We start from the raw sequence: 26,555 nt of genomic DNA on the forward strand, positions 1-26,555 counted from the left end.
CCGTCCAGCCGCCTCTCCTGTCCCAATTCCCAGAGAGAAAAAGCAGAAGCCCCCTCCCCAATCCCTCTTTCTTTCCATTATTTATTTTTTTTTAAATTTTTAATTTTATTTTGAAATCGCTCTGGCTCGGCTCAGAGCTCAGTCTCATCCAAACACCCCAGACAGCGATCGCGCCCCCGTGCCAAAAAACCCCTCCCCACCTCGCCCAAAGACGCCACAGCAGCCAGCCGGGGGATGAATTTCTCTTGGTTTTAATAGAAAAAGGGTGAAGCGACACCAAAAGTGCCCTTTTTGGGGGGCTGGTGGGTGCAGGGGGGAGAAGCGGTGCAGCCGGGGTGAGCGCGATGGGTTTGTGGATGCAGAAATGTGCTGTGTCAATGCATTTTTGCAAAATTTTTAGGTTTTCCTTGATTTCGAGGCCAGGGCGTTAACCAAGGATTGTGCCGAGCGGATTGCGCTCTCCCAGGAATTTACACTCCCTGCGTGACCAGGGCTTCTTTCCCCAAAATTCTGTATTTTTCTGTAGGTCTGGGGCCGAACCAAGAGCCGCAACTCTTGTGTTTGATCCAATATTTTGTGTTTTTACGGACGCAAAACCCTGGCTGGGGGTGGGTGGGAGACACTGGGGACGGCGGGTGGGACAGTAAAGCCACCTCTGCCCAGGGGGACCATCCCGGTGACACGTCCTGGAGCAGGGAAGATGCCCCGGGGTGGGAGAGAAGCGGTAGGTCCAAGGCTGCGGGAGCACAAGCGACAAAACCTCTCGGGGAAATTGGGCAGAAAGATGGAAAAATGTGTCGTAGTCCTTCCCGGCGAGGCTGGTCCTTCTGTGGAGACGCCACCGCAGCTCCAGCTCCGTTATTTCTGCAATTTGCAGCCCAAAGCAACAACCTAAGTTTGATTCAAAATTCGTGGATTGTTTTTTGGCTTTTTGTCTTTTCCTTTTTAAAGTCTTAGCAGCACGGAAACCCCGAATGAATCGCCCTGTGGTGAATGTGGCAGCGGATATACATGGAAAAAAATAGATATATACGGATAAATCACATTTATAGCCAGATACGCTCGTTATACAGACCTAAAATATACACAGTACCTGAAGATATCGACATCCACATATACACCCAACGTGATATCCCCGAAAAACCCGGGGGTCAGGGAGAACAGGTGTGGGGGGGTCTAGGGTGACATCCAGTGTATTTAAAAATACACCAGTATTTCATTTAATTTAAGGGACATCTTTCTGATTAACACCTCGGCCGATTTCCCGTTTTGAAATCCTAAGGCTGTTGCGCAGTGTCGTTTGCGTTTGCCCCTTCTCCTCCCAACTTGCCGAAACGATCCGATGGTTTAAACAATCCGCTGGTTTAACCGACCCCGTTTTCTTCTTCCTAATTTCTCCATCGTGCGGCTCCCGTGGAGAAGTTTTCCCCGCGGGGCAGCGGAAAGCAGAGCTCTGCTCTGAGACGCCGGCGATATCTTGTGTAAGAAGCACCTTAAAACGCAGACGCAGCCTGGGAATCGACGCCAGGGTTGTGTTTTTCCCGTTTTGAGAAGCTGCCATCACACCCAAACACCATCCCTGACCAAACCCTCGGGGTATCGGGGTCACTTCCTTGCTGACAAGGTGCAAATATATATTTCAAGTCATTAAAGTGGCTGTTTTTGTGTCGCAATTAAGCCCGTTCTCCCTCCCCCAGCCCACAACGGCACTTCCCAACGTGAGAAAACCGCGGGGTTTGGAAAAACCAACGGCCAGAGGAAGGATCCGGGTGGTGGAGGGAGACGGGCAGGTCCTTGTTCGTTCCGTATTTCGACATATTTGATCTCTCAGGAGCTTCGACCCAACAAGCCAAGGGTGGGGATCGTTTTGTCAAGTTTTGGCGTATTTGTGAGCGAGACTTGAGCACCTGGAAACGCACCTTTGCGGATATCGCAGCGCGAAACGCTCTCCGAACCTCACCCCGGCTTGTCGATGAAAAGACGGAGCCCCCCCTCAAAATAAAACCGCTCCCTCAGATGGTCAGGAGGGGGACGCAGCCCACGCCGACCCCTCCCTCGTGACACACCATGGGCGCCATGAACGTCCAGCGGTTTGTCTCCGGGTCGTACATTTCCACCGAGCTGAGGTTGGATTGTCCGTCGTAACCCCCCACGGCGTAGAGACGCCCGCAGTTCGCCACGAGGGACACGCGGCTCCGCCGGGTGTTCATGGGGACGATCAGGTACCACTGGTCCGCCATGGAGCTGTAAACCTCGGCGATGCTGAGGAAGCCGGAGCCGTCGTAGCCCCCGCACACGAACATCTTGCTGCCCAGCGAGGCGGCGCCGTGGCGGCAGCGCTTGTTGAGCATGTTGGTGACCGGGTGCCAGGTGGCCGTGTGGTGGTTGTAATATTCCACCTGCAACCAAGAGAGAGAACGCGGATGGGGTCAACACGTGGCTGCGTGTCAGGGAAACTGGGGTTTGTTTCTTGGTTTCATACAATGAGGATCCAGGGCAGTGACCGTCCTCTGTCCTGGGCGCTGGGGAGACCAAACCTCAAATCCTCGGGGTGGTTTTGGGGCCCTCACCTCAGGGCTCAAAATGGCGGCACCGCAATCACCTCAGAACACAAAATGGCGGCCCCAGGGGCACCAGGATCACCTCAGAACACAAAATGGCGGCCTCAGGGGCACCAGGATCACCTCAGAACACAAAATGGCGGCCCCAGGGGTGGTGGGATCACCTCATGCCAAGAAAGGCCTTGAGGTGCTGGAGCGAGTTGAGAGAAGGGAACGGAGCTGGGGAAGGGGCTGGAGCACAAGTGTGATGGGAGCGGCTGAGGGAGCTGGGGGTTCAGCTGGAGAACAGGAGCTGAGGGCAGACAGGGACACAAAGAAACGGCCTCAAGTTGCGCCAGGGGAGGTTGAGGTTGGATCTTGGAACAATTTCTTCCCCAAAGGGCTGTGGGGCATTGGAACAGGCTGCCCAGGGCAGCGGTGGAGCCACCATCCCTGGAGGGGTTGGACAGACGGAGATGAGGTTCTCAGGACAGGGGGCAGTGCCAGGGCTGGGGGAATGCTTGGACTCGATGACCTTAAAAGGTCCTTTCCAACCAAAACAATTCTATATTTCACATGGTTATTAGGCTTTTCTAACACCCTGGATCTCACCAACCACTGCGTCTCACCCGCTCCCTCTGATCTTGCCCAGTAACTCACTGGTGAGCTGGTGAATGGGCAGAGACCACAGCAAACGCGGCTCTGCTGATGCTCCTTCTGCCTCTCTCCCCTTCCATCAGCTTCTGCTTGGTGCTTTAAACACGTACCTGAGCCTCAGCACCAAAAGGATCGAGCCCCCTTCAATTAAAAGTTCAATCATGTCTCGATTTCAAGGTTTTCATTTTCCTCCCAAGATCCTGCAGCAGAACCGGCCCAAGCTCTGCCTGACCCACGTCCAAGTGTCCTTAACGACCCCCTAAATCTCCCCAAACCCTCGGGGTGACTCCCCGCTCTCTCCAGGCAGCAGATTTCCTCAGACATCTCCTCCTTGGATATTAGCAGAAGGGTTATCCTGCACCTCAGGGTGAAAAAACCCAACCACCCACCACTTTTTAACCGTTCTGTTTCTAGAAAGACCATTGGACGGATCCTTTCTGCAAGGGCTCCGGCTCTGCTCAAACTTGTCCCGCTCAAGGATGAGCTCGGACAAGATTTGTAATTCTTGGCCCTGGGGATCTCTAAGCTGCAGACAACAGCCCGGCCCTGAGCTGCTGAGCGAGGCAGAAATAGTTATTCCTGCTCCCAACAAACCTTTTATTACCAGTTTTTGAGAGAAGCGCATTAGTAACAGATCCAATTTGGACACAGCTCGCCAGTTTCTAAGGATAAACAATTTTTTTCTGTTCCACGTCAGGTTTTTCTTTAAGAAAACTGAAGCGCAGAGCGGGTGGAAGAGGATGAACGTCCTCGTGCCACCGACTCCCCCTGCTGTGAAGTTCGTTTTGTGATAATTCGGTTTGGAAAGCGAAGCCACAAAAAGCAGAAGGAAAAGCCTGAGATGTGGGATAATTCAGAGCTCAAAGGCACAAGGATGCAACGATAAAATGATTTAAAATGAGATGAAGCGGGGAAAGGATAAAACGCCCGATCCTTTTGGCGCTGGGGGACAAGACAAGCGGGGACCCGGCGAGCAAATTTCGTCCTGAGCGAGAAGAAAAGCCCTGGAAATGACAGAATTTGGGGTTCCCTGCAGGAACTCACGCTGTTGAAGATCTGGAGCCCGTCGTGCCCTCCCGACACGTAGATCCGGCCCTCGAAGACGGTGACACCGGCGGCGCTGCGGTTGGAGCTCATGGGGGTCACCACCGTCCACCTTTTTGGGAAAGAAGGGGGTAGGGAGGGTCACAGGACACTCACAGCCCACAGATTATTTCGATTAAATCCGATTTTCTAGCACTGGGTTCCAGTAACTCTCCTTTCAGCACTTAATTTATCCAAACTGTGGTTTTCATTGAATCATTCCGGTTGGAAAAGACCTTGGAGATCAAGTCCAACCGTAAAGCGAATGCTGCCAAAACGAACATTTTCCCCAAATAATTCAATTTGCTGTCGCTTTGAGCTCTTCTTCTGCTTTAATATTTGCAAAGATACTAAAGTAGCCCTGGAAAGACTTTTTGGGTTTGTTTGGTTTAAGATTAGGATCCTAAAATATGTATGGAAAAAACCCCCACAACATTAAAACACGTAGCTGGCAATAAAATATTTGAACTAAGAATGACTGATTCTGTCATTTTTTAATAATAAATTGTATTCCTTCTGTATAAATTAATCACGTAGCTTAAAGTAAGTTTGCCTCCCATGTTTAAAAAAAGGGGGAAAAAAAAAAAGTCAAAACCAGGGAACAAATCCTGCATATAACCACAATTTTAAGATAATATATTGTCAGAATTGTACTATGCGAAATACTTAAAGACAAATAAAGCAAAGTGGAATTTTGTCAGGTAAGAAACCCAGGAGCCAGAACTCCTCCTGTGCAGTGGCAAGCTTAAATTAAAATTCACTTAATCACGTATGTTCTCTAATTGAACAGTCGAGATGAGTGAAAATTTTCTTTGCAGGAAGAACTTTCCACCTTCGCGTTTATTTTAACAAAATGATGCGTTTTGTTCGCTCGCACCCAGGTAAACGCTGACGAGGAGCAATGCCGCTCTGCTCTCAGGGTATAAAGGTTATTTTTGCCTCATTTACTGTGGTTTTTTATCCACGGCGCCGCCCTCGCAGCAAACAAACGGATAAATTTTAGGGCACGACGAGCTCTTACTTGTTCGTTTCTGGAGAATAAGACTCCACGGAGTTGAGGGATGAGTTTCCATCATACCCGCCGCACACGTAGATCTGCCCGTCCAGCACCACCGTCCCCATCGCGCTGCAACCAAGAGTGGGACGGCATGAGGTGGTTTTGGTGCTGCCAGAGCGTCTAGAACGTGGTAAATCTGCCTCCATCGCCCCCAAAAACCTCCTTCATCCCCCCAAAACCTCCTCCCCTTCCTCTGCCTTCACCCCCAGGCCGCTCAGCCGCTCAATCCCATGGGAGCGTTTGGCCTCACGGGTCAGGAAAGATGCTTTTGGCACCAGCACCCCCTGTTTTCCTGAGCAAAGGGATGAAAATCAAGATCAAAACCCAGATCTTGGGTCAAAAATCCCAGAAATTGTGGCTCGAAGATCCTCCCCGGTGCTGCTGGTTGGTTGTGGCTGCGCAGCCTCAGGAGACGCACGAGTCGCTGACAAATGTAAAACTCGTTAAACCAAGATGCTTAATAACATCATTACACCTGTAAATCACATCTTTGGCTCACAGGGTTTATCGAATGGGGCGACTGGGACAAGAGACGGGATCCCACCTTGAAAATGTCATCAAAACTCAGCGACACGATAAAAAAACCCCAGCGCTACAGCCAGGGCCAAGCAGTTTGTACAATAATGGACATTTTCCTCTGCGCAAGAGCATCCGACGCCGGGAAAAGCTCGTTGCTACGGAAAAGAATGAGCTTTTCCACTATAAATCAGAGCCTTGTGGCCAGGTTTTCATGTACTCAGCCGCTCGTGGTGTGTTCTCCCCGAGCGATCAGCATCTCAGACCACAAAAAACCCAAACCAGACAAACCGCTATGGCAAAAAAGCACGGAAAAACTTGCAGAAAAGCCAACAATTTAACAACTCGTGGCGACCAGGCGCAGGGGTGAAGAAAAACCGCAGCAGAAACCCTGGATGGCAGGAAGATGTTTAAAGAGGGAAGCGGCTGCCGCGTTGTGGTGGGGAGGATGGGACAACCGCGCCATTTAATAGATGGGTTTCCAAAATAACCCAAAATAACCCGAACCCAACCACCAAGTGGCCTCTGGGCTGGTTGGGAGCACAAACACTTTCTGCTCAGCTGCAAACTCCTCTCCCTGGGTGATAAAAATACTCCTCTCCTTCCCAATTGTGATTCTTTCATGTTTTCTGGTAGGAAAAGAAGTTCCCAGCGCTGGTCAGAGATGGTAAAACAGGTTTATTTGACTCCTGGCAGCGCAGGAGTTTTCTACGCAGGGAGTTTCCTACGCCCCTCAGTATCACAATCTGGAGAAAAGCGGCTCTGACCGCGTCCAGGGCTCCAGTGCAAACCTCCGCAGACCTCACCAGAACCTTATCGCTCTTGTTGACTTCGATTTCACTCCTCGTCGCCACCAAAAGCGAGAGATCTCTCTACCTTACAGCCCACACAGCTCAGTTGCTTTTTAATTACCGGGGTCTTAACGGTTTTCCTTGTAAATTAACGCTGTGATGCGCGGACATCACTTTGCCGAGCTGCTGAGTTTTCCCCTTTTACCAGCAGCGCCTCAAACGTGGCCACGCAAACCCCACCCCGCTCCGCTGCTCCTTTTGTGATGATCTCGAGCGTCTTTTCCAACCAAAATGATCCTACGAAGCGATTCTTAGATTCCCCACGCATGAATTTCTCGTTCAGCATCCACCACCACCCCCAGCTTTCCTACGACTCCCTTTTTTCCTTCCCCTCCTGCTCAAAAAAAAAAAAAATCCCCTTTCCCCACCAAGCGAGCCGTACGTACCTTCGCTTGCTGTTCATACTTTCCACTTTGGACCAGGAATCCGTCTCGGGGTTATAAACCTCCACGGTGCTGAGCCTCAGCTGCCCGTCGTAGCCGCCGATGGCGTAGAGCAGCCCGTTGAGCACGGCCACCCCGACGCGGCTGCGCGCCGTCGCCATGGGCTGGCACTTCTCCCAGCGGTTGGCGATGGGGTCGAACACTTCCACCACGTTCAGCGAGTCGCCTGCGTAAAAATTTGCTACTCAAATTAAAAGAGGGGAGACCCGATCAAGAAACCACTCGGTTTTAGCGAGCTGGCTCGAAGAGGGGATGCGCGAGGGATGAGCGGTCGCGGCTCTGACCCCGAAAAATGGGGTTGATGTGGGGGTTTTGCAAGTTTTTCTCTGGGAAGACCGCCAAGATCTCACAGATCTTATTCTGGGATCTCACGTGTCCCATTTTGGGATCTCGCACGTTCCATTCTGGGATCGCACGTGTCCTGTTCCAGCCTCCCTGCTCCTACGTAGAAATCAATTCACGTTTCCCAGCTACAGTTCTACTCACCCATAAAGACCCTCCTTGGAAAAAAAAAAAAAATCACATAAATCACCCTCCACAAAGCAAAATGATTGCAGAGCGTTTCAAATGTCCCCCACTCTCTGTACCTGACAAGTCCTTGTCACCTCACAGGGGCAGCAGAGCCCTGCGATGTCACCTCTGCGGGTGTCCCCAGGATAAATCCGCCGTGTGTGGGGTGACGGGGCGCGAGGCCCGTTCAGACCCAAATCCCAGCTTCACCAGCTTGTTCCAGGTTCCAGAAAACAATTCCATAAGCGTTTTCTGTCCCTTTTTTACGCTACGGTTGACACCAGCATGTTGCGTCCGCACATGTGATCCCGCAACCCCAACGACATCTCCCAGATACCTCCCCGCTCTGCTCGTTGCTACATTCAAGGCTACCATCCTCCAAAGGCTGATTTTTGAGACGCAAAATAATAACTGCCCTACATAAAACTGATCCAGACAGCTTTTAGCTGGAAGATGTTAAACTACGGGCGCAGACACCTCGAGCGCTTCAGTGGGAGGGTCCGAGCACTGCTGAAAAAATGCCCAACGCTTCGCAAGAGGGAAAGTTCCCGATCCCATCGTCCTGCCCAGCAAACCGCAGCGCGGGGAGCGGGCATGCAAGGTACCTGCTGAGTTCAGCCCTCCGACAGCGTAAATCAGTCCCGCGATTGACGTGCAGCACCGAGGACGGGTCTTGAACGCCGGGAGGTGCGGCCGGCGCTCCGGCATCAGGTGATAATCTTTTGCTTCGTCAACGAGATCCCTGAAACCAAAGCCAAAGAGTTGAAGAGCTCGGGTGAGCAACTGATGTTCCCCCAACTGTGGCCAACGCTTCTAGAAGGCAACTTGGGTTAAAATTGGGGAGGGTGCTTTGGTTTTTTTTTTTTTGCTACATGAGGTGTTCTGTCCACAGAGAGGATTTCAGTCTCCAAAACCGCTAAACAACATTCCTGGCACCTCTGCCGTCCCCTGGGTGGTTTTCTAACCCCACATCAAGCCTCACCGGCATTTGTGGCAGCAGCGGATGAGGTCGTCCTGTTGCACGCGGTCGGTGAGAAACTGAGGGCGACAAAGGGGGAGGCGGATTTTGGACAGGAGCTCAGGTAGGAATGACTCCCTCTGGTTTCGGTCAAACCGTATCCAGGCTAACGCAGCTTCAAACACCTGTGGGAGAAAGAGGTTTGGGGTTTTTTTTTGCAAGTTCCGCCTGCTGCCAGCTGTTCAATGGAAAAAGAAACCACGTATTGACGATGATGTTCCTCTGATCTCGGATGCCATGGTTTCAGGACAGAATGGGGATGCTCTGCATAGCACCAGAGGGCTCTCGGGTGGCTTTGGCATTGCTCTGTTGCGATAACACTGATCTGTTGTCCCGTGGGACGGGATGTTTGGTACGAATGTTCATGGTGAGGGAGCTGGGAGGAGAGTTTTGTTAAGAGGAGGTGGGACAGGATGCAAAACCTTGTTTATGTACTGTCAGAAATCAGCAAACTAGGGAATCGCAGTATCATTTCAGTTGGAAAACACCCCCAAGATCATCAAGTCCAACCGTTCCCCAGCCCTGGCACTGCCCCATGTCCTGAGAACATCTCCGTCTGTCCAACCCCTCCAGGGATGGGGACTCCACCACTGCCCTGGGCAGCCTGTTCCAATGCCCCACAGCCCTTTGGGGAAGAAATTGTTCCCCAGATCCAACCTCAACCTCCCCTGGTGCCAATTGGGGCCGTTTCCTCTCGTCCCGTCACTTGCTACTCGGGAGAAGAGACCAACGGTGCTGCTCTGTGAAAACGGTTTTGATGAGAGAGATTCTCTGAACTCCCACCTGCTCCACTTGGAAAAAACAGCAAGAGCCAAATTTCTGGTCTGATCCAGCAACGTGGCTGGAGTACGCAGCAGGTTCCCCTCCCTGCCCGTTCCAGGGACATTTCAGGCGGCCTGATTGATCTGTGATTAACGAAGCACTCTTGTACTCTACCCGGAGATAGCTGTAGGTCTGCTTTTCGTTTGTTGCCTCCTTACTACCTGCTCAGAAAGCGCAGGACAGATTTCCTGGCTCGAGGACAGATTCTATCTCCCCTGCAGACTGTCAGCCCACTCCTAAGAGATTCTTCAAACTGTTGAGAAACAACTTTAAGTTGTTCTGCTCTGCTTTCTCTTCTATTTTTCTAGGAACAAACCAGTCTAGAGGAACCTCTTGATGGCAAATTCATTGGAACATTCATTATAAAACACTGCAGCACTCACGGTGATTTTTTTGCACTTCAGGAGCGCCCCTCTGGACCAGAACACGAGCTCCATGAAGAAGGGGCTACTGCCCAAACCCTCAACCTGTCTTCTCCAGGACCAGCAACTTATTGACAGTAATGGGAACAGCTGAAGGTCCTCAGGACCCAAAAGGTTCCACTTCTTGTCAACGATGAACGAAAATACCTCGAAACAACGTTTTGCAAAATCTACGGTCTGAGAAACAGGCATTTCTCAGAGCAAGGTAACGTTGGCAGCACAGAAGTGGCACTCGGGGAGTCAGGGTAGCTTTATCCAGCACCTCCGAGTGTTCCCACCATGCCAGGACATCTTCTCAGCTTCATTCACACCAGGAACAGGGAAAAAACTCCTCGGTTGAGACCTACAGCAGGTACACACCTGCTCCTCAGACTTCACGTTGAGCTCGTCCCGAGAAACGAGCTCCAGGACGTCGTCGAAAGGCAGCGCCAGGAACTCCTCAGACATGGAGACCTCCACGAAGTGCTGGTGGATGAAGCTGTTGGCAGCGTCATAGAGCACCGCGCACATCATGGTCTCTGCAAACTGCCGCACGCCCAGACAGTTCTTGGGGTGAAGCCTGGGGAAACCGGGGAAAAGGAGAGGAGAAGCGATGGCAGATTAATAGAAGGATAGAAAGAATTATGAACAGGTTCAGTGAAGACATGCAAGCGCCAGAGGATACATAGAATCAGAGAAATGTTTTGGTTGGAAAAGCCCCTCAGGATCATGGAGTCCAAGCGTTCCCCCAGCCCTGGCACTGCCCCATGTCCTGAGAACCTCATCTCCGTCTGTCCAACCCCTCCAGGGATGGTGACTCCAGCACTGCCCTGGCAGCCTGTTCCAATGCCCCACAGCCCTTTGGGGAAGAAATTGTTCCCCAGATCCAACCTCAATCTCCCCTGGCGCAACTTGAGGCCGTTTCCTCGGGTTCTGTCTCCCCTCAGCCTCCTGGACTGTGCATTGAGCACCTTTTTTAACTCCACCACTGGACAAAGCTGGATTCAAGCACATCGCACAAATACCAACCATCAGCCTCTGTTTTTCATCTTGCATCGTTCCCAAATACTACAGAACAGCATCTCTTTCAGCCTCATCAAGCCGTTTCCCCAAAATTAAGGAGGCTTTATCACCAAAGATGCTTTTTTTGCGACTGGAGGTCTGATGGTGAGAAGTTCTGCTGCGGATTTGAGCCTCTCTCCAGCCAAACAGCCGCTGCAAAAAGCTGCTCGGTGGCGTGAAGAAGTTGGAGAAGACGATATTTATTTACAGTCACGGGCTCTGCAGAAACAGGGATTTGTCCTGGACACTCCCATCCAAACAAGAATCTCTTCTTGGCAACAAGAGCCAACAGTTGTGTTGTTTTCTGACACTAATCATCCGATACTAAACTAAAAGATCCCAAATCTTAATTCCCTTGAAGAATGAGAGCTCAGTGTGTGTGCTCCAGCCCTTCAAGATGGTCAGAATCCACCCATTTGTAACTTAGGACACCCAGTTGGCTCCTGGTAGATTTAGGAGAACTGTGGCAGCTCAACCTGACAAACTAAATCACCTCGCTTAATTTAGATAGAGATATAACTGCCTAAAGCCAGCAGGCACTCCAAAAATCCACACAACCCATCTCTTTCCAGCTGGGTGTCGCATCCAGCACCTCAAGTAAAACATTTTTCGCAAGAAAAATTAATACTCTGTAATCTTACACAACTTAAACAAATTGAAGAAACTCAGGAGGCAAAACTGAGGCATCTTCAACACGGAGGAAAAGCATTTTTCTCCCCAACCCGTGTTTATAGGATACTTCTATTTAGAAGTAAAGAAAAATAACCGGCTGAGATGTTCCATTTATCTGGCGGGTGTGTTTAATGTCATGCCACGGAATACACTGAACAGCTGCGGGGAAGTCGGGCTGGGGAAACGAAACACGTCAGAGCCCCTGGCAGGACGCGAGGACGCGTGTGGTGCGTTTCCAAAGAACAGCCCGGCCCCTCGGGGTCCAGATCGTGCTGCTGGAACGGTCCTGCGGCCAAACGCCGGCCGGGGAACTGAAAAACCTGGGATCGATTTAAGGTGCCGCCGCAGCTCCTTGAAACCCTTTGCTCCTCCCCTCTGACACGCTCAACAGCGGAAAAGGTAATTATTAAAATTATGAGGAGGCAGAGGCAGTCGCGCACCTCTGTGATGGGTAGCGAGCTAAAGAACTCTGAAAAAAGGGAAATATTCCCTCTGTTTTTCTCCAGGGATTAATTCCCATGGCTGGGAATTCCTTTATACTGTGCCCCGACTTCAGCATCTGATAAAGCAGAGAAGTTATTTTACAGGCAAGGAGAACGGTGCATCTCGGGAGGACGCAGATCACCCACGTACTCCTGAGATTCTCAGATGATTAAAACCTCACTGGGGTCGGGGAGCAGCCGAAAAATGCCCCTTTACCTCTCTCGGAGGAACGTGCAGCAAGCGTCTTTGATGTTCTGCAGCTGCAGGAAACTCGCCCCCATCAGCAGCGACTGCACGTTCTGCTGGTCGATGGCCAGGTGCCCGTTGTAGGCAAAGTTGATCAGAGCCTCAAGTGCACTAAACGGCGGGGAAAAAAGGCAGAAGTTATTAAAAATTAACCTCGCGTGCGACACTACAAGCAAAAGGGGCCAAGGAGAAAGTTGGGGATGGACTTTTTAGTGGGGCCCATTGTGATAGGACAAGGGGTGATGGTTTTAAACTAAAGGAGGGAGATTCAGTCTAGATATGAGGAAATTTTTGACGTTGAGGGTGGTGAGAGCCTGGCCCAGGTTGGCCAGAGAGGTGGTGGCTGAACCATCCCTGGAGACATCCCAGGCCAGGCTGGACGGGGCTCTGAGCAACCTGAGCTGGTGCAGATGTCCCTGCTCGTGGCAGCGCTTGGACTAGACAAGCTTTACGGTCCCTTCGACCCAAACTGTTCTTTAATTCTACAAAACTCCTTCTATAGCACTGTTCACACAGGCTTGCAAGCCTCGTGTGCCCCACGTCAAGGCCCGCGGAGCCCTCACGGACGTCACCTGGGATCCATCCCCTGCATGACGATCTCGTCCTGCTTGCACTCCATCATGTCGTTGGTGAACATGGCGTGGAAGTAGGGGATAGAAGCCGCCAGCACGATCCGGTGAGCGCTGAATTTATGGTCCCCTACCTAAAAAAAAAAAAGAGAGAAAAGGGGAAAGGGAAGATCAGAACCATCCACTGTCAACCGCAGGGTCCGGATGATTCCGCCAGCAGTAACCGAAGCTGGAAGTTGGACAATTTCCATTTGCAAACAGCAGCCTGGCTCTTAAATTCCAACTTTGGAATCCAAGAATCTCCAGATTTCTCCCCGAGAACGGCCACGTGTTCACACAAATCCTTGGTGTTCAACTGCACACAGGCTTCTTCCATCTCCGACTCCACGTCTCGCTCCTGCAGACGTTACACAATATTTAATTCTCTTCCAAATTACACAGGTCTTTGCACTGATTACTCCTCTCTGTTGGTTCAGAGCTTTTTTTCCCCTAACTTCCAGCCTAACCTGACTCACACCAGGCTACACTTATGCAAAACTGCCCTTTTTCCCCCACTTAAGCAAGATTTTCCCATTTGAGCTTCGTTTTGCTGAGCCAAAAGAGCTGGCACAGCAGGTCTTGTACTCTCCAGGTCGTCCGAGAAGCCGTTCTCTTCTCCTCTGCAAAAAGCTTTATCACCCTTTTCATGTCTAGGCAGCTTATTAACAAAAATATCGCTTGCACGTGGGGTTTTCACGGTTCCCAGCAGTGCCTTGACTCTCCCTCTAGGTCCAGAGCTCTCACACCCAGTAAATACAACTTGCTGGGAATTTGGAAAGCAAAATTCCTGATGTATTAAAATTTTAAAAAATTTTAAAAAAGAATGGGGTACTATGCAAGATGCATAAGCAAGCAGGATTTTTTTTACTTTTTAAACAAAAGCATAGTCAACCCCCATAAATGCTGTTACAAGAGTTTGTAAAAACATTTAGCGTGGGGTCAGAGTTCCCAACGCCCAGAGCAAAAGTAGCAAGGAAAACGGTACAGACTGTTACAGGTCATGGAAAAAAACCTCACATATACATTTGTATGGTGACTTAGATGGGTAAAGCCCAATATTGATCTCTTCTACTGACCCAAAACCATGTGTAAAACATCTCAAAGGCTCCAAGACTTGAGAGCTGTGCTACAAGCACCAGCAAATACCCTGCTGCTCTGTTCTCTGCAAACTCTGTCACTAATTGATCTTGTGCTTTACCTTCCATATCACAGAATCATTTTGGTTGGAAAAGCCCCTCAAGATCATCAAGTCCACCCGTTCCCCCAGCCCTGGCACTGCCCCCTGTCCTGAGAACCTCATGTCCGTCTGTCCAACCCCTCCAGGGATGGTGACTCCAGCACTGCCCTGGGCAGCCTGTTCCAATGCCCCACAGCCCTTTGGGGAAGAAATTGTTCCCCACATCCAACCTCAACCTCCCCTGGCGCAACTTGAGGCCGTTTCTTTGTGTCCCTGTGTCCTCTCAGCTCCTGTTCTCCAGCTGAACCCCCAGCTCCCTCAGTCGCTCCCGTCACACTTGTGCTCCAGCCCCTTCCCCAGCTCCGTTCCCTTCTCTCAACTCGCTCCAGCACCTCAAGGCCTTTCTTGGCGTGAGGTAATCCCGCCATCCCTCTGGCCGCCATTTTGTGTTCTGAGGCGACCCTGGTGCCCCTGGGGCCGCCATTTTGAGCCCTGAGGCGACCTTGGTGCCCCTGGGGCCGCCATTTTGTGTTCTGAGGCGACCTTGGTGCCCCTGGGGCCGCCATTTTCAGCCCTGAGCTGAAGGACAAGCACGAGAGTTGAGACAACGGCTCTATCGGTGCTACAGCAGCAAGTGCTCCCTTGACACCCCAAATCATCATCAGCGTTCTCGCGTGGGTGCAGAGGGATGAGCGACCTCTGCAAAAGGACGAGGAGGAATCCCGCAAAAGGAGGCGAGACTGGCTGGACTCACCCACAGTCACAGAGGGGACTGAGCTCAAGTCCTGTTTAATTAACAAACATTAGCAGAGCGAGGTTCCTCAGACGTTACACAGCCCCTTGTAAGCGAGTGCAAACCCTGGTGAACACGGACCGCATAAAAATACTTAGAAATAAAGGCCATAAGAGGAAGGAAGCGATTAAAACTGACAAACCCTCGCCGTGTCCGCAGCTGCGGGGTTTTCCTTTCCACATCGCAGCTGCCAAACCGAGCTCGTGTGCGCACACAGAATCACCGAATCACTTTGGTTGGAAGAGACCCTCGGGATTATTGAGCCCAACCTTAACCTGACTCCGGCACTAACCCATGTCCCTAAGAACCTCGTTTAAACGCCTTTTAAACCCCTCCAGGGACGGTGATTCCACCACTGCCCTGGGCAGCCTGTTCCAATGCCCCACAGCCCTTTCTGGGAAGAATTTTTTCTTAATATCCAATCTAAATCTCCTCTGGCGGGAATGACTTCGCTTCTGTTTGTCTCTCCGTGCGAGCGAGAGTCTGAGGCGCCGCTCACGAGAGAAGCACAAGAATCACAGAATCACAGAATCACAGAATGTTAGGGATTGGAAGGGACCTCGAAAGATCATCCAGTCCAATCCCCCTGCCAGAGCAGGAACCCCTAGGTGAGGTTACACAGGAAGGCGTCCAGGCGGGTTTTGAATGTCTCCAGAGAAGGAGAATCCACAACCCCCCTGGGCAGCCTGTTCCAGTGTTCTGTCACCCTCACTGAGAAGAAGTTTCTTCTCACATTTAAGTGGAACCTCTTGTGTTCCAGCTTGAACCCATTACCCCTTGTCTTACTGTTGGTTGTCACCGAGAAGAGCCTGGCTCCATCCTCGTGACACCCACCCTTTATATATTTATAAACATTAATGAGGTCACCCCTCAGTCTCCTCTTCTCCAAGCTAAAGAGACCCAGCTCCCTCAGCCTTTCCTCATAAGGGAGATGCTCCACTCCCTTCATCATCTTTGTGGCCCTGCACTGGACTCTCTCCAGCAGTTCCCTGTTAAGAGGTTAAGAGGTTAAGAGAAGGAAATAATAAGGAGGTTTGGGTGCCGAAGCTCTTTGTTCAGGACTCCTCGCTGGGGAAACGTTTACGTATGACCAGCCGTAACCTGGTTGACCGCGATGAGTAACTCGCTGCTCAGCTTGTCCACGTTCCAGCCCTGGGGCTCAGGAACCCCTTGGGCAGCTCTGGCGCTTCCCGACACGTTCCTACCTGGGGATGAAGCTGTTCCTGACCCAGCCTGACGAGGAAAAAACAGTGGGGAAGCTTCTGAGGGGGTTGTAGAACAGACGGCGTCGGTCTCTTCTCCCAAGGAACAAGAGACAGGACGAGAGGAAACGGCCTCAAGTTGCGCCAGGGGAGGCTGAGGTTGAAAATTTGGGATAATTTACTCCCCTCACCACCAGGTGCAGAGCAAGGTCCGAGTGTCACCAGCATCACTTGGAGCTGGGGGACCGACGCCACTGCTCAAGGACAGATCTTTGCCCACAGATGAGCCTGCAGCACAAGAGGGGTTTGTTCCCTGGACAAGGGCAAAAGTCTGATTAAAAATCCCATTTTCTTTCACGTGAGCTGCATTTCTTCTTCAAAATATACATATTTTTTCTGAAAATGTTTTCAACCAAAGGGCGGTGCTGGGAGTCACCACCAGGAGCTGGCCTGGAGCACCCAGCTTCTGCAAGAAAACCCCGTCTCGTGTGTCTCAAACGTCCCCAAAACCAGGAAAACACTGGTTTTGCTTTCAATATTTCTCTGGCTTGAAATGAGGTGAAAGAACGAGGCTTTATATATGGAAAATTTGGAAAGCCACGGCTCCTGGAAGGAAGTCAGTCCAACCACGATGCTCACTTTGGTTTAATACATCTCTACGACAAGATGAGCGTTCCCATCCGGGCAGTGCAGAACGGGGTTGAGCGCGCAAGGAAAAACACATTTTGTTTCCACCCGAGCGCAATTTGCCGAAAAACGCAGCTCTTGTAAGGTCATTTTGCCTTTTTTAAAAATCAAAAGTGGTATTGAGATTCAATAGGCACCTATCAAAACGATGTGCCTGCTTCGAATGCATACAGCGATTCTCTAGTTATAATAAAGTTAACCTTGTAATTGAAGTTATTACAGTGGCACGTTCGCAGCCCCCGGTAACGTCACCGCCGAACCAGACAAATATTCTCTGCCCTTTTTCCTCCGAGGAACTCGACGCTGCAGCTCTAGATCTCTCCCTCCTGCTCCCTGCAAAAGCCTTTTGAAGCCAGTGAATCTTATTTTTCTTTTCAAGGGAATTACTGTAGGGAATGATTTGCTAATGCTGGATGGCTAAAATCTACCATTCTATCAAAAGCGGAATCCGGTGATCTGCTACACTGCAGTTTCATTTTGTAGCGGGGAAAGTCACCGTTCCTTGGGATATCGACTCCTCAGAAATTCCACCCCATACTTTGTTTTATTCCTGCCTGTAAGGATGAGTGCAGACTTTAAAGAGAGGCAACCACCCTTTCTTTTTCTAAGTGGAAAACATTGCAGAACCCTCTTCGTTAAACAACATACACAAATAAGGAGAATCACTTCAGAGTATCCAGAAAAGGGAATAAAAATCCACAGTTGCTGTGTCTGGAGGGTGCAGAGCACAGAACCACCGGCACCCACAATAAAAAGATGGAAAAAAAACACCAAACAAGACTCCAGCAACCTCTGATACATGACCAGATACTTACATTTCAATCTAATAATTTTTGAAGAGCCACAGGTATTACAGATTTTTCTTTTACCAGAAACAGCATCCAGAGAAAACCAGAGAACACTAAACATCAGGTTTACTCTCTTTAACTGCCTTAATTGCTCTGACTGCATCTCAAATTACTCCGTGTTTTACACCGCTCAGTGTTCTTAAGAATTTCAAGGGACGGCTGACTACTGTGAAATGTGATTGCAATTGTAATAAAAATAACTGCAATATTTTGACCTTGCCCCTCCGATGGACTCATATATCAAACCGCAGCTCCGCTCCCTGCGTTTCTCCCTATGAAAAGCAGAAAGGGATCAAAACCACAAGAAACTCTTTCCGCTCCAAGTCCAAACCCAACAGATTTTAGCGCTGCTCCAGACTTCAAAGCTTTTCCGCCGCACTCCGGTTTTAGGGTTGCGTGGCTGCAATCTCGCCCTACCTCGTTATAAATAATACGCCTTCGTTATTGCAAAAGCTGTAATTTATGGTAGTTTAGCGAGATTCCCGACGGGTTAACGAGGGCTGTATCTTCTCAGGGATGAGATACCTGCTCTCTGGGCAGCACCAGCCTTTGGTTTCCGAGGGACACGATTGTTCCCTTCGTTAAGGGGAGGGTTTCACCCCCATTTAACAAATTAACCCCGTTTAACAAATTAACGGCGCTGGGGACGACCCTGTGTGGCCAAGGGAGGGTTTGAACTGAGCAGAGTTGGTTTTGGTTACCTGAGGAGAGAAACCTTGGCCACAGAGTTCCCAACTGCTTCCCGTTCAGGGAAATAAAAAGGAAATAAGCTGTAAAATAATAATAAAAAAGGAATAATTTTCTGCCATCGTAGCAGGGGAAGGATGGGACATCAGCGAGATCCACGGAGCTGCATCAGCCAAGAGCCATCACCACCAGCTGAACATGATGTCCTGGTACCAGACAACAAAAAAACCCCGATTCCTTGTGGGTTTTGTTTGTTTTTTAAACTCCTGTAGCGATCGAGGGCCCTCAGGGAGATTTATAAATCAGGATCTCTGGTCTAGAAGCCGTTATTATGTTCATACTATCAACATCTAATGGCAAGTCCCGGAGGAACAACTAAATTTCTTGCTGCCGGCAACAGAAAATACAAGTTTTCCTGTAGAAGGTGAGAAATATTTCCAAGGATGAGCACACAGCACGTGTCCCCTCGGCTCACCTGAGCATCTCCCCATTCCAAAAGCGCTCCCTGTCTCCAGAGCCAAATGATCTTCCTTTTTCTGACCAAATAAATATCCCGCTGGAGTCACCTCCGCTCATGTAACGCAAAAGCAAAATGAGCTCATGAACTTCTCCACATCATTCCACCCTGCCCTGTGCTCAAAAGCCGCCAAGTACCGTCAGAACATTAAAAAAAAAAAATCTAGAAAAAGCCTTTTCTGGTTGAGAAAAACCCCATTTTTGTCCTCACTAAGCGCAGCCAGGTCTGCTCGGTTCCAGTTTTGATTTTCAAGTGGAATTTGGCCGGCGCAGCCTTCAGAACGGGCCGCCCTCTCCATCCGTGTGCAAGAATTATGTCAAACGAACGCTTTGCCTTTTTGTTTTAGATCGGAGCGAACTGCGAATCAGCGCGTTTCTCCTTTTGAGCCCAGGCTTCGGGTCTGTCTCCAGGCGCAAATGAAATCGCCACAAATTGAATCGTATCCCCATCACCAGGCTGGAATTAGTTCTTAATACTCCATGTATATAAGCAGCAAAAAAGAGAAATAAACCCAGAATCTCCACATCATCAACCTCGCTGGGAAGAGGTTTAAATCCTTCAGGCGGGACTATCGCCCTTTTTGTAGTCCGAGTTAAACAGCTTATTTTCAGAAGATTTCCACCTTTACTCAAGGATGAGTTATTTTACAATATCTCATTTTTCTTTTAAGGCAAAAGATGCTGTTTACCAGAAACAAGAATGAAACTTCTGCTTGCAAAGTGGCCTGACCACAAACACCACAGAATTCTCCTCCAACGCCTTCTCTAGACCGATAATAAAACTCCTGCTCTCCTTTACACTCCCACGTTCGCGAAAACGTTCGAAGTTCCAGGGCACAATGACGCTTTCTGTGCAGAAAAACGCTGTAGGTGGAATAAAGGACCGATTGTCTTCACGCCGGCGCGACGCTGCGCAGCCGAGAAGTCGCTGGAGTTTTGCACCACGAAGATCTCAAAAAAAAAAAAAAGGCATTTTTCCTGACATTCAAGTCACAGAGAGGCCGTAGGAGAAATTAAGCCAGGCAGAAGATGACGGAACAGGAAAGTTTAGGAGATCTTGTATCAAAATTCAGCCTCTTCCCACCCAAAACAGCGGCCGGATGAGATGCGGAAGAGTTTTGAGCCAACTCGGCATGTTCAAACCCAAAAGACTGATCCCATTAAGTCAGATCTCCCGGTCTAGGCTAATTGGAGTCCTGCTGATCACAGAACGGAATCACAGAATCGTTTTGGTTGGAAAAGACCTTTAAGATTGAGTCCAACTGTTAACCCAACGCTGTTACTAAACCACGTTCCCAAGAACCTCATCTACGCGTCTTAAATGTGTGGTTTCTGCTAACGCTTCAGGTTTAATGTCTTCATAACGCACTAAAAATACTCGTCTTTGATATAAGGGGAACAGCATTTACATGAGCTGAGATCTTGGGTGAAAAAACGAGTCTAATTGTCATCCCAAGTAGCTTGTTACCGCTGTACGACGAGATTTAAATCAGATCCTTAACCTAAAGGTCTCATGTGCACAAGAGATTATCTGGTTTTTTTTAAAAATTGGCTCCTCAAATAGACAGATCTTCCCTCTCCCACCGAGCATCGTCCTTCGGGATCTCGCAAACGTGCTTGAACGGCTGCGGAGCAGCCGGGGTTTGTGAGGATCCCAATGAAATTCTGCACGAAGCTGCCTGGAATTCTGATCATCTGGAACTCCAATTATCTGGAACTCCAATTATCTGCCCCGGCGGGACACAGGGAGGCTCCTCCTGGGCTGTATCTGCTCGAATTTGGAGAATTTGGACTTAACTCGGAAAAACCCCCACGATTAGAAGGGGAGAAACGCCACCATCAACCGTCAGCCCAATTCAGATTGTACACGAAATAAATAATATCACGTCTCCACAGCTTGGGGATATTTTAACTTGCCAGGCTCGGGTTATTTGTTTTTTAAAGAGACTTTTCTAATTAGTCATGGAAATACGGCACCGGAGCAGTTCAAAAACCAAACGAGGAGCAGCAACGCTAAGAGGAGCTCACGTTAATTTTGCTTTTTGAGGATTTTGAAAGGCACAAACCTTCTCTCTTTTGACTGAGGAGGCTGGAGGTGCCAGTCACTGGTGGGTTCCACAGGGATCCACCTTAGGGCCAGCGCTCTTCAATGTCTTTAGAAATGACTTAGGCTCAGGACTTGAGGGATTACTCGGTAAGTTTGCTGATGACACAAAATTGTGGGGAGCTGTGGACACTCTGGAGGGCAGAGAGGCGCTGCAGAGGGATCTGGACAAATTGGAGAACGGGGCCATCGCCATCCGCCTGAGGTTCAACAAGAGCGAGTGCTGGATTTTGCACCTGGGACACGGCAACCCCGGCTGTACAGACAGACTGGGGGACAAGAGGCTGGAGAGCAGCTCCATGGAGGGATCTGGGGGTTCTGGTCGATGACAAGTTGAACACGAGCCACCAGTGTCCCCGGAGCCAAGACGGCCCCGTGTCCTGGTGCACCCAGCACAGCACGGCCAGGGAGGGGATTGTCCTGCTCTGCTCGGGCCTCACCTGGAGCATCCACTGTGTGCAGGGCTGGGGACGCAGGGTAAAAAGGAGATAAAGCTACGGGATAGTGTCCAGAAGAGGCTACGAAGTTGGTGAAGGGTTTGGAGGGGAAGCGGATGAGGAGCGGCTGAAGTCCCTGGGTTTGTTCAGCCTGGAGGAGACTGAGGGCAGAGCTCATGGGGCTGCAGCTTCAGCAGGGGAGCAGGAGGGGCAGGAACCAAACTCTTCTCTCTGTGACAGTGACAGAACCTGAGGGAATTTCAGGAAGATGTGCCAGGGAGGGTCAGTTGGACACAAGGAAAAGGTTCTTCACCCAGAGGTGCTGAACACTGGAACAGGCTCCCCAGGGAGGTGTCCCGGCCCCAACCTGACAGTGGTCAAGAAGAGACTGGACAGCGTCCTCAGACACACGGTGTGACCTGTGGGGTGTCCTGTGCAGGGACGGGAGTTGGACTCCGTGATCCCGCGGGTCCCTTCCTGCTCAGGACGTTCTGTGACACGCAAATGGTTGACAGACAATAGCTACTGACTGTGAGGGTTGAGGTTCTGACTTAAATAAGGGCCTGAATTGTGAGATAAGTCTATTCAAAAGTTACTGACTTACAAGGCAGATGTTTGATGACATACAAGCCTGGCACTCGGCTCTCCCATCGCAATGAGCAGGAGCTATAAAAATCTTAAATTTATCAATAAAAAACCAAGACGAGCATTGCTTCCCTGTTTGATGGAATCCAGAGGCTTCCAGAAGCTGCTGCTGTGTTCCCCAAGAGCGCCCGTTCCTTGGGCTAAAGCTCAGACTAAAGCAGAGACTAAAGCAGCTTTCATCTCGAGAGGATATTTGTCTTCACAAAAACAATGCTCAGGAAGAACATAAATACCGAGCAGCTTCTTTTCTGCAATTAAAAAGAAGGTTAGGATCTCCAGATCAGAGACTGATACGCCAAATATCTGCATTTTTCAGGGAACTGAAATTCTTTGCAGAATTTATTTGTGAAATAAGCGTCAAATAAGCGGAAAAGGTTCTGCCGTGCTATTGCGTACAGGGAACCAAAGCAATGAGGGTCCAAATCTTTAATGCAAAGCTTTTCTCATCCAGAGAGCTTAGCAAAACGCTAATTGATTTTTATTAATACAGTAAAATCAACGGCAGAGTTACACGTTTAGACAGAAGGTGACGTTACGGGTGAAACGCTCTGGGGAAAAAGCCTTGGGCATAAGCAGAGTAGCGCCTGTCCGACAGAAAATAACCCCAAAATCTTATGTGAAGAGAGCCTGAACGAAAATGCTTTATATCCAGCTTCTGGGGAGAAAATAATATCGATTAAAAAAAATCAAACCTCACTGATTTAATAAAAAAAAATCCAGTGGTGAGTAAATGCGACAACACAGCAACGAGATCTGGCCACGGTTCTGCTCCACGGCCAGAGACACTGAGCACATTACGTTTGAACCCATCTCTAGACTTAACTGCTCGCGGCCCATTGCAAGACGAGGTGGTTTAAATGATTAAAAACCACCTCCGAAGCCCAGCGAAGGAAAATGATCTCTGAAATATTCAGCGGATGGTGTTAATTCAGTCGCCACGGGACTGAGAAATCCGCGGTCGGGGGGCAGAAGTGATAAAAACGGGGGATATTTTGACACGGCGACTCAGTGCGACAAGAGGAATCAAACGAATAAAGCGCTTGGGATTGTGTGTGCGTACGAGGGAAAATGGGACTGTTGGCATCGGTCGCTGCTAGGATTTTCTTGAGCGTAATAAAGAATCAACCAGCCAGCGGAGAAAGTTAAGACTCGTTTTAAGAGCGACAGAGACATTTTGCTTAATAGATTTTAAACTCTGTAGGGATGAAAGGCTCTGCACCCTCCTCACATAGAAACAGCCCCCCGGAATGAAATCTAATATTAGGTTGGTTAATCTGATACAATAAAAGGAAAAAAGAAAGCGAGGCCACCGCAGGGCCCTGGTAAAGCAGCCGAGCTCCTCCAGCCCGTACAAGTGTTCCCATAGAAGAGACACAAAGGGAGACAAACAAGGTTAAAAAAAGCACTTTGCTACGGTAAATCCATAGGAAAACTTATTCAGCAGAGTTTTGCAGAACAACGGTTGGTTATTTGTCTGAGATAAGGCCGGGGTTCTACACCTCGTCACTATTTTCTCCCTCCAGACGACACGGAGCAGCACGGGGACCCGCAGCCGGGTCAGCACCGCGATTTTGGGGATGTGGGACTCGCAGGACCTGGAAATCTTCTTCTGCAACACGAAGCCACCTCGATAACATCACATTTAGTCCTAATAAAATGGCACTCTCCTTCACAAACCAGTTTTGTTGCAGAATTCCCCCAGGTTATGGCACAGACGGTCGCAAATACCACATCGTGGAAGGTCCAACCTCTGCCAAGGAGGATCAGCAAATGGCAAAGCTCTTCCCAACAAGTAATTTCCCCCTGTGCTGGGCACTGGGGAGGCCAAACCTCAAATCCTGGGGGCAGTTTGGGGCCCCTCATGCCAAGAAAGGCCTTGAGGTGCTGGAGCGAGTTGAGAGAAGGGAACGGAGCTGGGGAAGGGGCTGGAGCACAAGTGTGATGGGAGCGGCTGAGGGAGCTGGGGGGACCCTGGAGACCTCAAGAGAGAAGAATTTGGGCTCTTCAGGAGCTCTTGGAAGAGTCTGGTGCAATAATGCCCTGGAGAGATGTGTGGGCCAGGAAAGATGGTTGGCTGTCAAGGATTGTCTTCTCCAAGGCAAAGCACGGACCTTCCCGACAGGCAGGAGATGGAGGGAGGTGGCTGGAGGTCGGAGGGGACGAGCTCAAGGACAAGAGGGACACGGACTAGAGGTGGACACTTGGATAGGTGACGTGGGAGGAAGATGTAGAAACTCGGACTGACCAAGTCAAGGCCCACCAGGGGTTGGACCCAACCAGCAGATGGCTGGAAAGCACCAGAACGGTGAAGGGGCTGGAGCACAAGTGTGATGGGAGCAGCTGAGGGAGCTGGGGGTTCAGCTGGAGAACAGGAGCTGAGGGGAGACAGGGACACAAAGAAACGGCCTCAAGTTGCGCCAGGGGAGGTTGAGGTTGGATCTGGGGAACAATTTCTTCCCCAAAGGGCTGTGGGGCATTGGAACAGGCTGCCCAGGGCAGTGCTGGAGTCACCATCCCTGGAGGGGTTGGACAGACGGAGATGAGGTTCTCAGGACATGGGGCAGTGCCAGGGGTGGGTTATGGTTGGACTTGATGATCTTGAGGGGCTTTTCCAACCAAAACGATTCCATGATTCTATGATTTTAGCCTGCACATTAGTCACAGCTGATCTACAGGACCAAGCAGCCCCGGGCTGAACCCCAATCGCGCATCTCCATGACAGGCACAACCCTCCCCGGCTCCTTCTTTGGCAGGTGAAAACTTTCAGCATGAGTAGGCTGGGAAACACCTTCACGTTTAATTAAACTCATGGGCTAATTCTGGAATGACTCAACTAATCCTCAGGAGTCTGCACGTCACACCCACGACAACCTTCCTCCCGTGAGCTCCTGGGCTGGAGGGTTCCAGCATTTCCCGGTCACCTCAGAGCCCTCCAGCCCCCCTGCAGCACCAGCGACACCGTCTCGAGGATTTACCAAGGTTACAGATTATTTATTTGATGTAAAGAAGCGATGTTCTTAAAAACATAAAGGTTTCCTAGGGAAAAAGTCTCTCCTCTCATGGTTTGGGGCAGAGGTTGTTCCATAAACTGGCACCAACCCCGCCCATAGTGTCACCTCCCAAACCACTCAGTGCTGGGATCACCACCAAAACGGGGGAGGCAGGTCTAGGGTGCCCCTTTTCCTCTCAAAACAAGATATTTTAGTGAATCGCCCTCTGGCTGCTGGAAAAACCACGACGGCTCCAAGGGTGAAGAGACTCCATCTCCCGCCTTGTCCCTGGGGTGAGCATTGGGGACCGGGTGTCACCAACCTGTCCCAGCCCCCACCTTGTTCTGGGGGTGCTCAGCACCCCCCTCACCCCCAAGGGCCCCTCGCAGAGTCCCCACAAAGGTCTGGGGAGCCCCGACACCCCCTGATTCCCCACCAATGGGGGAGCCATGGGAAGGGGACACGTGCAGCTCCCCCTTCTCATCACCGAAGGGGCTGGGGGGGGCTCAGCTCCCCCCATATCCCCCAAAGGGACCCTCAGCTCCCCCCCATTATCCCCCAGCAAAGGGACACTCTGGTCCTCTCCTCGTCCTCCCACCAAAAGCAGCCAGAGGGACCCCAGCTGCCTCCTTCTCCCCACCAAAAAGGTTGGGGGGGCCCTCAGCTCCCCCCTTATCCCCCAAAGGGAACTTCAGCTCCCCCTTCTCCCTACCAAAAAGGGTTGGGGGCCCCTCAGCCCCACCAAAGGGACCCTCAACTCCTTATCCCCCACCAAAAGGACCCGAGGGGACCCCGCCTACCTCCTTCTCCCTAGCAAAAAGTTTGGAGGGGACCTCAGCTCCCCCCAACCCCCACAAAGGGACCCTCAACTCCCACTTATCCCCCACCAAAAGGACCCAAATGGACCCCAATTGCTTTCTTCTCCCCACCAAACAGTTTGGGGGGGACCTCAGCTCCCCCCTAATCCCCCCAAAGGGACCTTCTCCTCATCCTTTATACCCCCCCAAAGGGGCTGGGGGGACCCTCAGCTGCCCCCTCCCCAAAGGGACCCTCTGCTCCCAATTATCTCCCCCAAAGGGACTCTCTGCTCCCCTTTTATCCCCCCACAAAGGGACCCCCTTCTCCCCTCCTTGTCCCCCCACCAAAAGGACCCAAGGGGACCCTCAGCTCCACCCTCACCCCCCAAATGGACCCTCTGCTCCCCCCTTGTCCCCCCCCAGACACCCCAGCTCCCCCTTGTCCCCATCACAGTCCCCGGAGGGTCCCTCAGTCCCCGGGCCCCCCCATTTCTCCCCCCCGGACCGGGCCGGGCCGGGCCGCACCTTGAGGGTCACATCGCAGAGCTTCCCCTGCCGCCGGATCTCGCCCATCACGCCGTACCCCCGGCTGGGCAAATCGCCCACCGAGAAATGCACCAAATCCTCGGGGTCCAGCTCCGGCTCGGCCGCCGCCGCCTCCAGCATCTTCCCGGCCGCTCCCCGCCGCGCTTCGCCTCCCCCG

General features: G+C 50.8%; 1 protein-coding gene across 1 annotated transcript; it reads right to left on the minus strand.

The window, feature by feature from the left end:
- Positions 1 to 235: 235 nt before the first annotated feature.
- On the minus strand, positions 236 to 26,546 carry KLHL18 (kelch like family member 18). The gene is made up of 10 exons (XM_065627369.1): positions 26,378 to 26,546; positions 12,934 to 13,064; positions 12,332 to 12,472; positions 10,280 to 10,478; positions 8,640 to 8,800; positions 8,263 to 8,399; positions 7,091 to 7,313; positions 5,302 to 5,406; positions 4,242 to 4,353; positions 236 to 2,399 (listed from the first exon to the last, which is right to left on the minus strand). The coding sequence occupies exons 1-10, from the start codon at positions 26,516 to 26,518 to the stop codon at positions 2,013 to 2,015; spliced, it is 1,737 nt and encodes a 578-aa protein (XP_065483441.1). The 5' UTR covers positions 26,519 to 26,546; the 3' UTR covers positions 236 to 2,012.
- Between the last annotated feature and the right edge of the window lie 9 nt (positions 26,547 to 26,555).

This window comes from Caloenas nicobarica, chromosome 2 (assembly GCF_036013445.1).
Source record: "Caloenas nicobarica isolate bCalNic1 chromosome 2, bCalNic1.hap1, whole genome shotgun sequence".
In the NCBI taxonomy this organism is placed as follows: Eukaryota; Metazoa; Chordata; class Aves; order Columbiformes; family Columbidae; genus Caloenas; species Caloenas nicobarica.

What these genes read in the sequence shown, in the direction of transcription:
- KLHL18 (XM_065627369.1), bottom strand. Translation starts at nt 26,518, where the DNA reads ATGCTGGAGGCGGCGGCGGCCGAGCCGGAGCTGGACCCCGAGGATTTG. An exon ending in TCTGCGATGTGACCCTCAAG is followed by an intron (nt 13,065 to 26,377) that starts GTGCGGCCCGGC and finishes TTTTTTTTTTAG; the next exon opens with GTAGGGGACCATAAATTCAG. An exon ending in CGGAGGGCTGAACTCAGCAG is followed by an intron (nt 7,314 to 8,262) that starts GTACCTTGCATG and finishes ATTTTTACGCAG; the next exon opens with GCGACTCGCTGAACGTGGTG.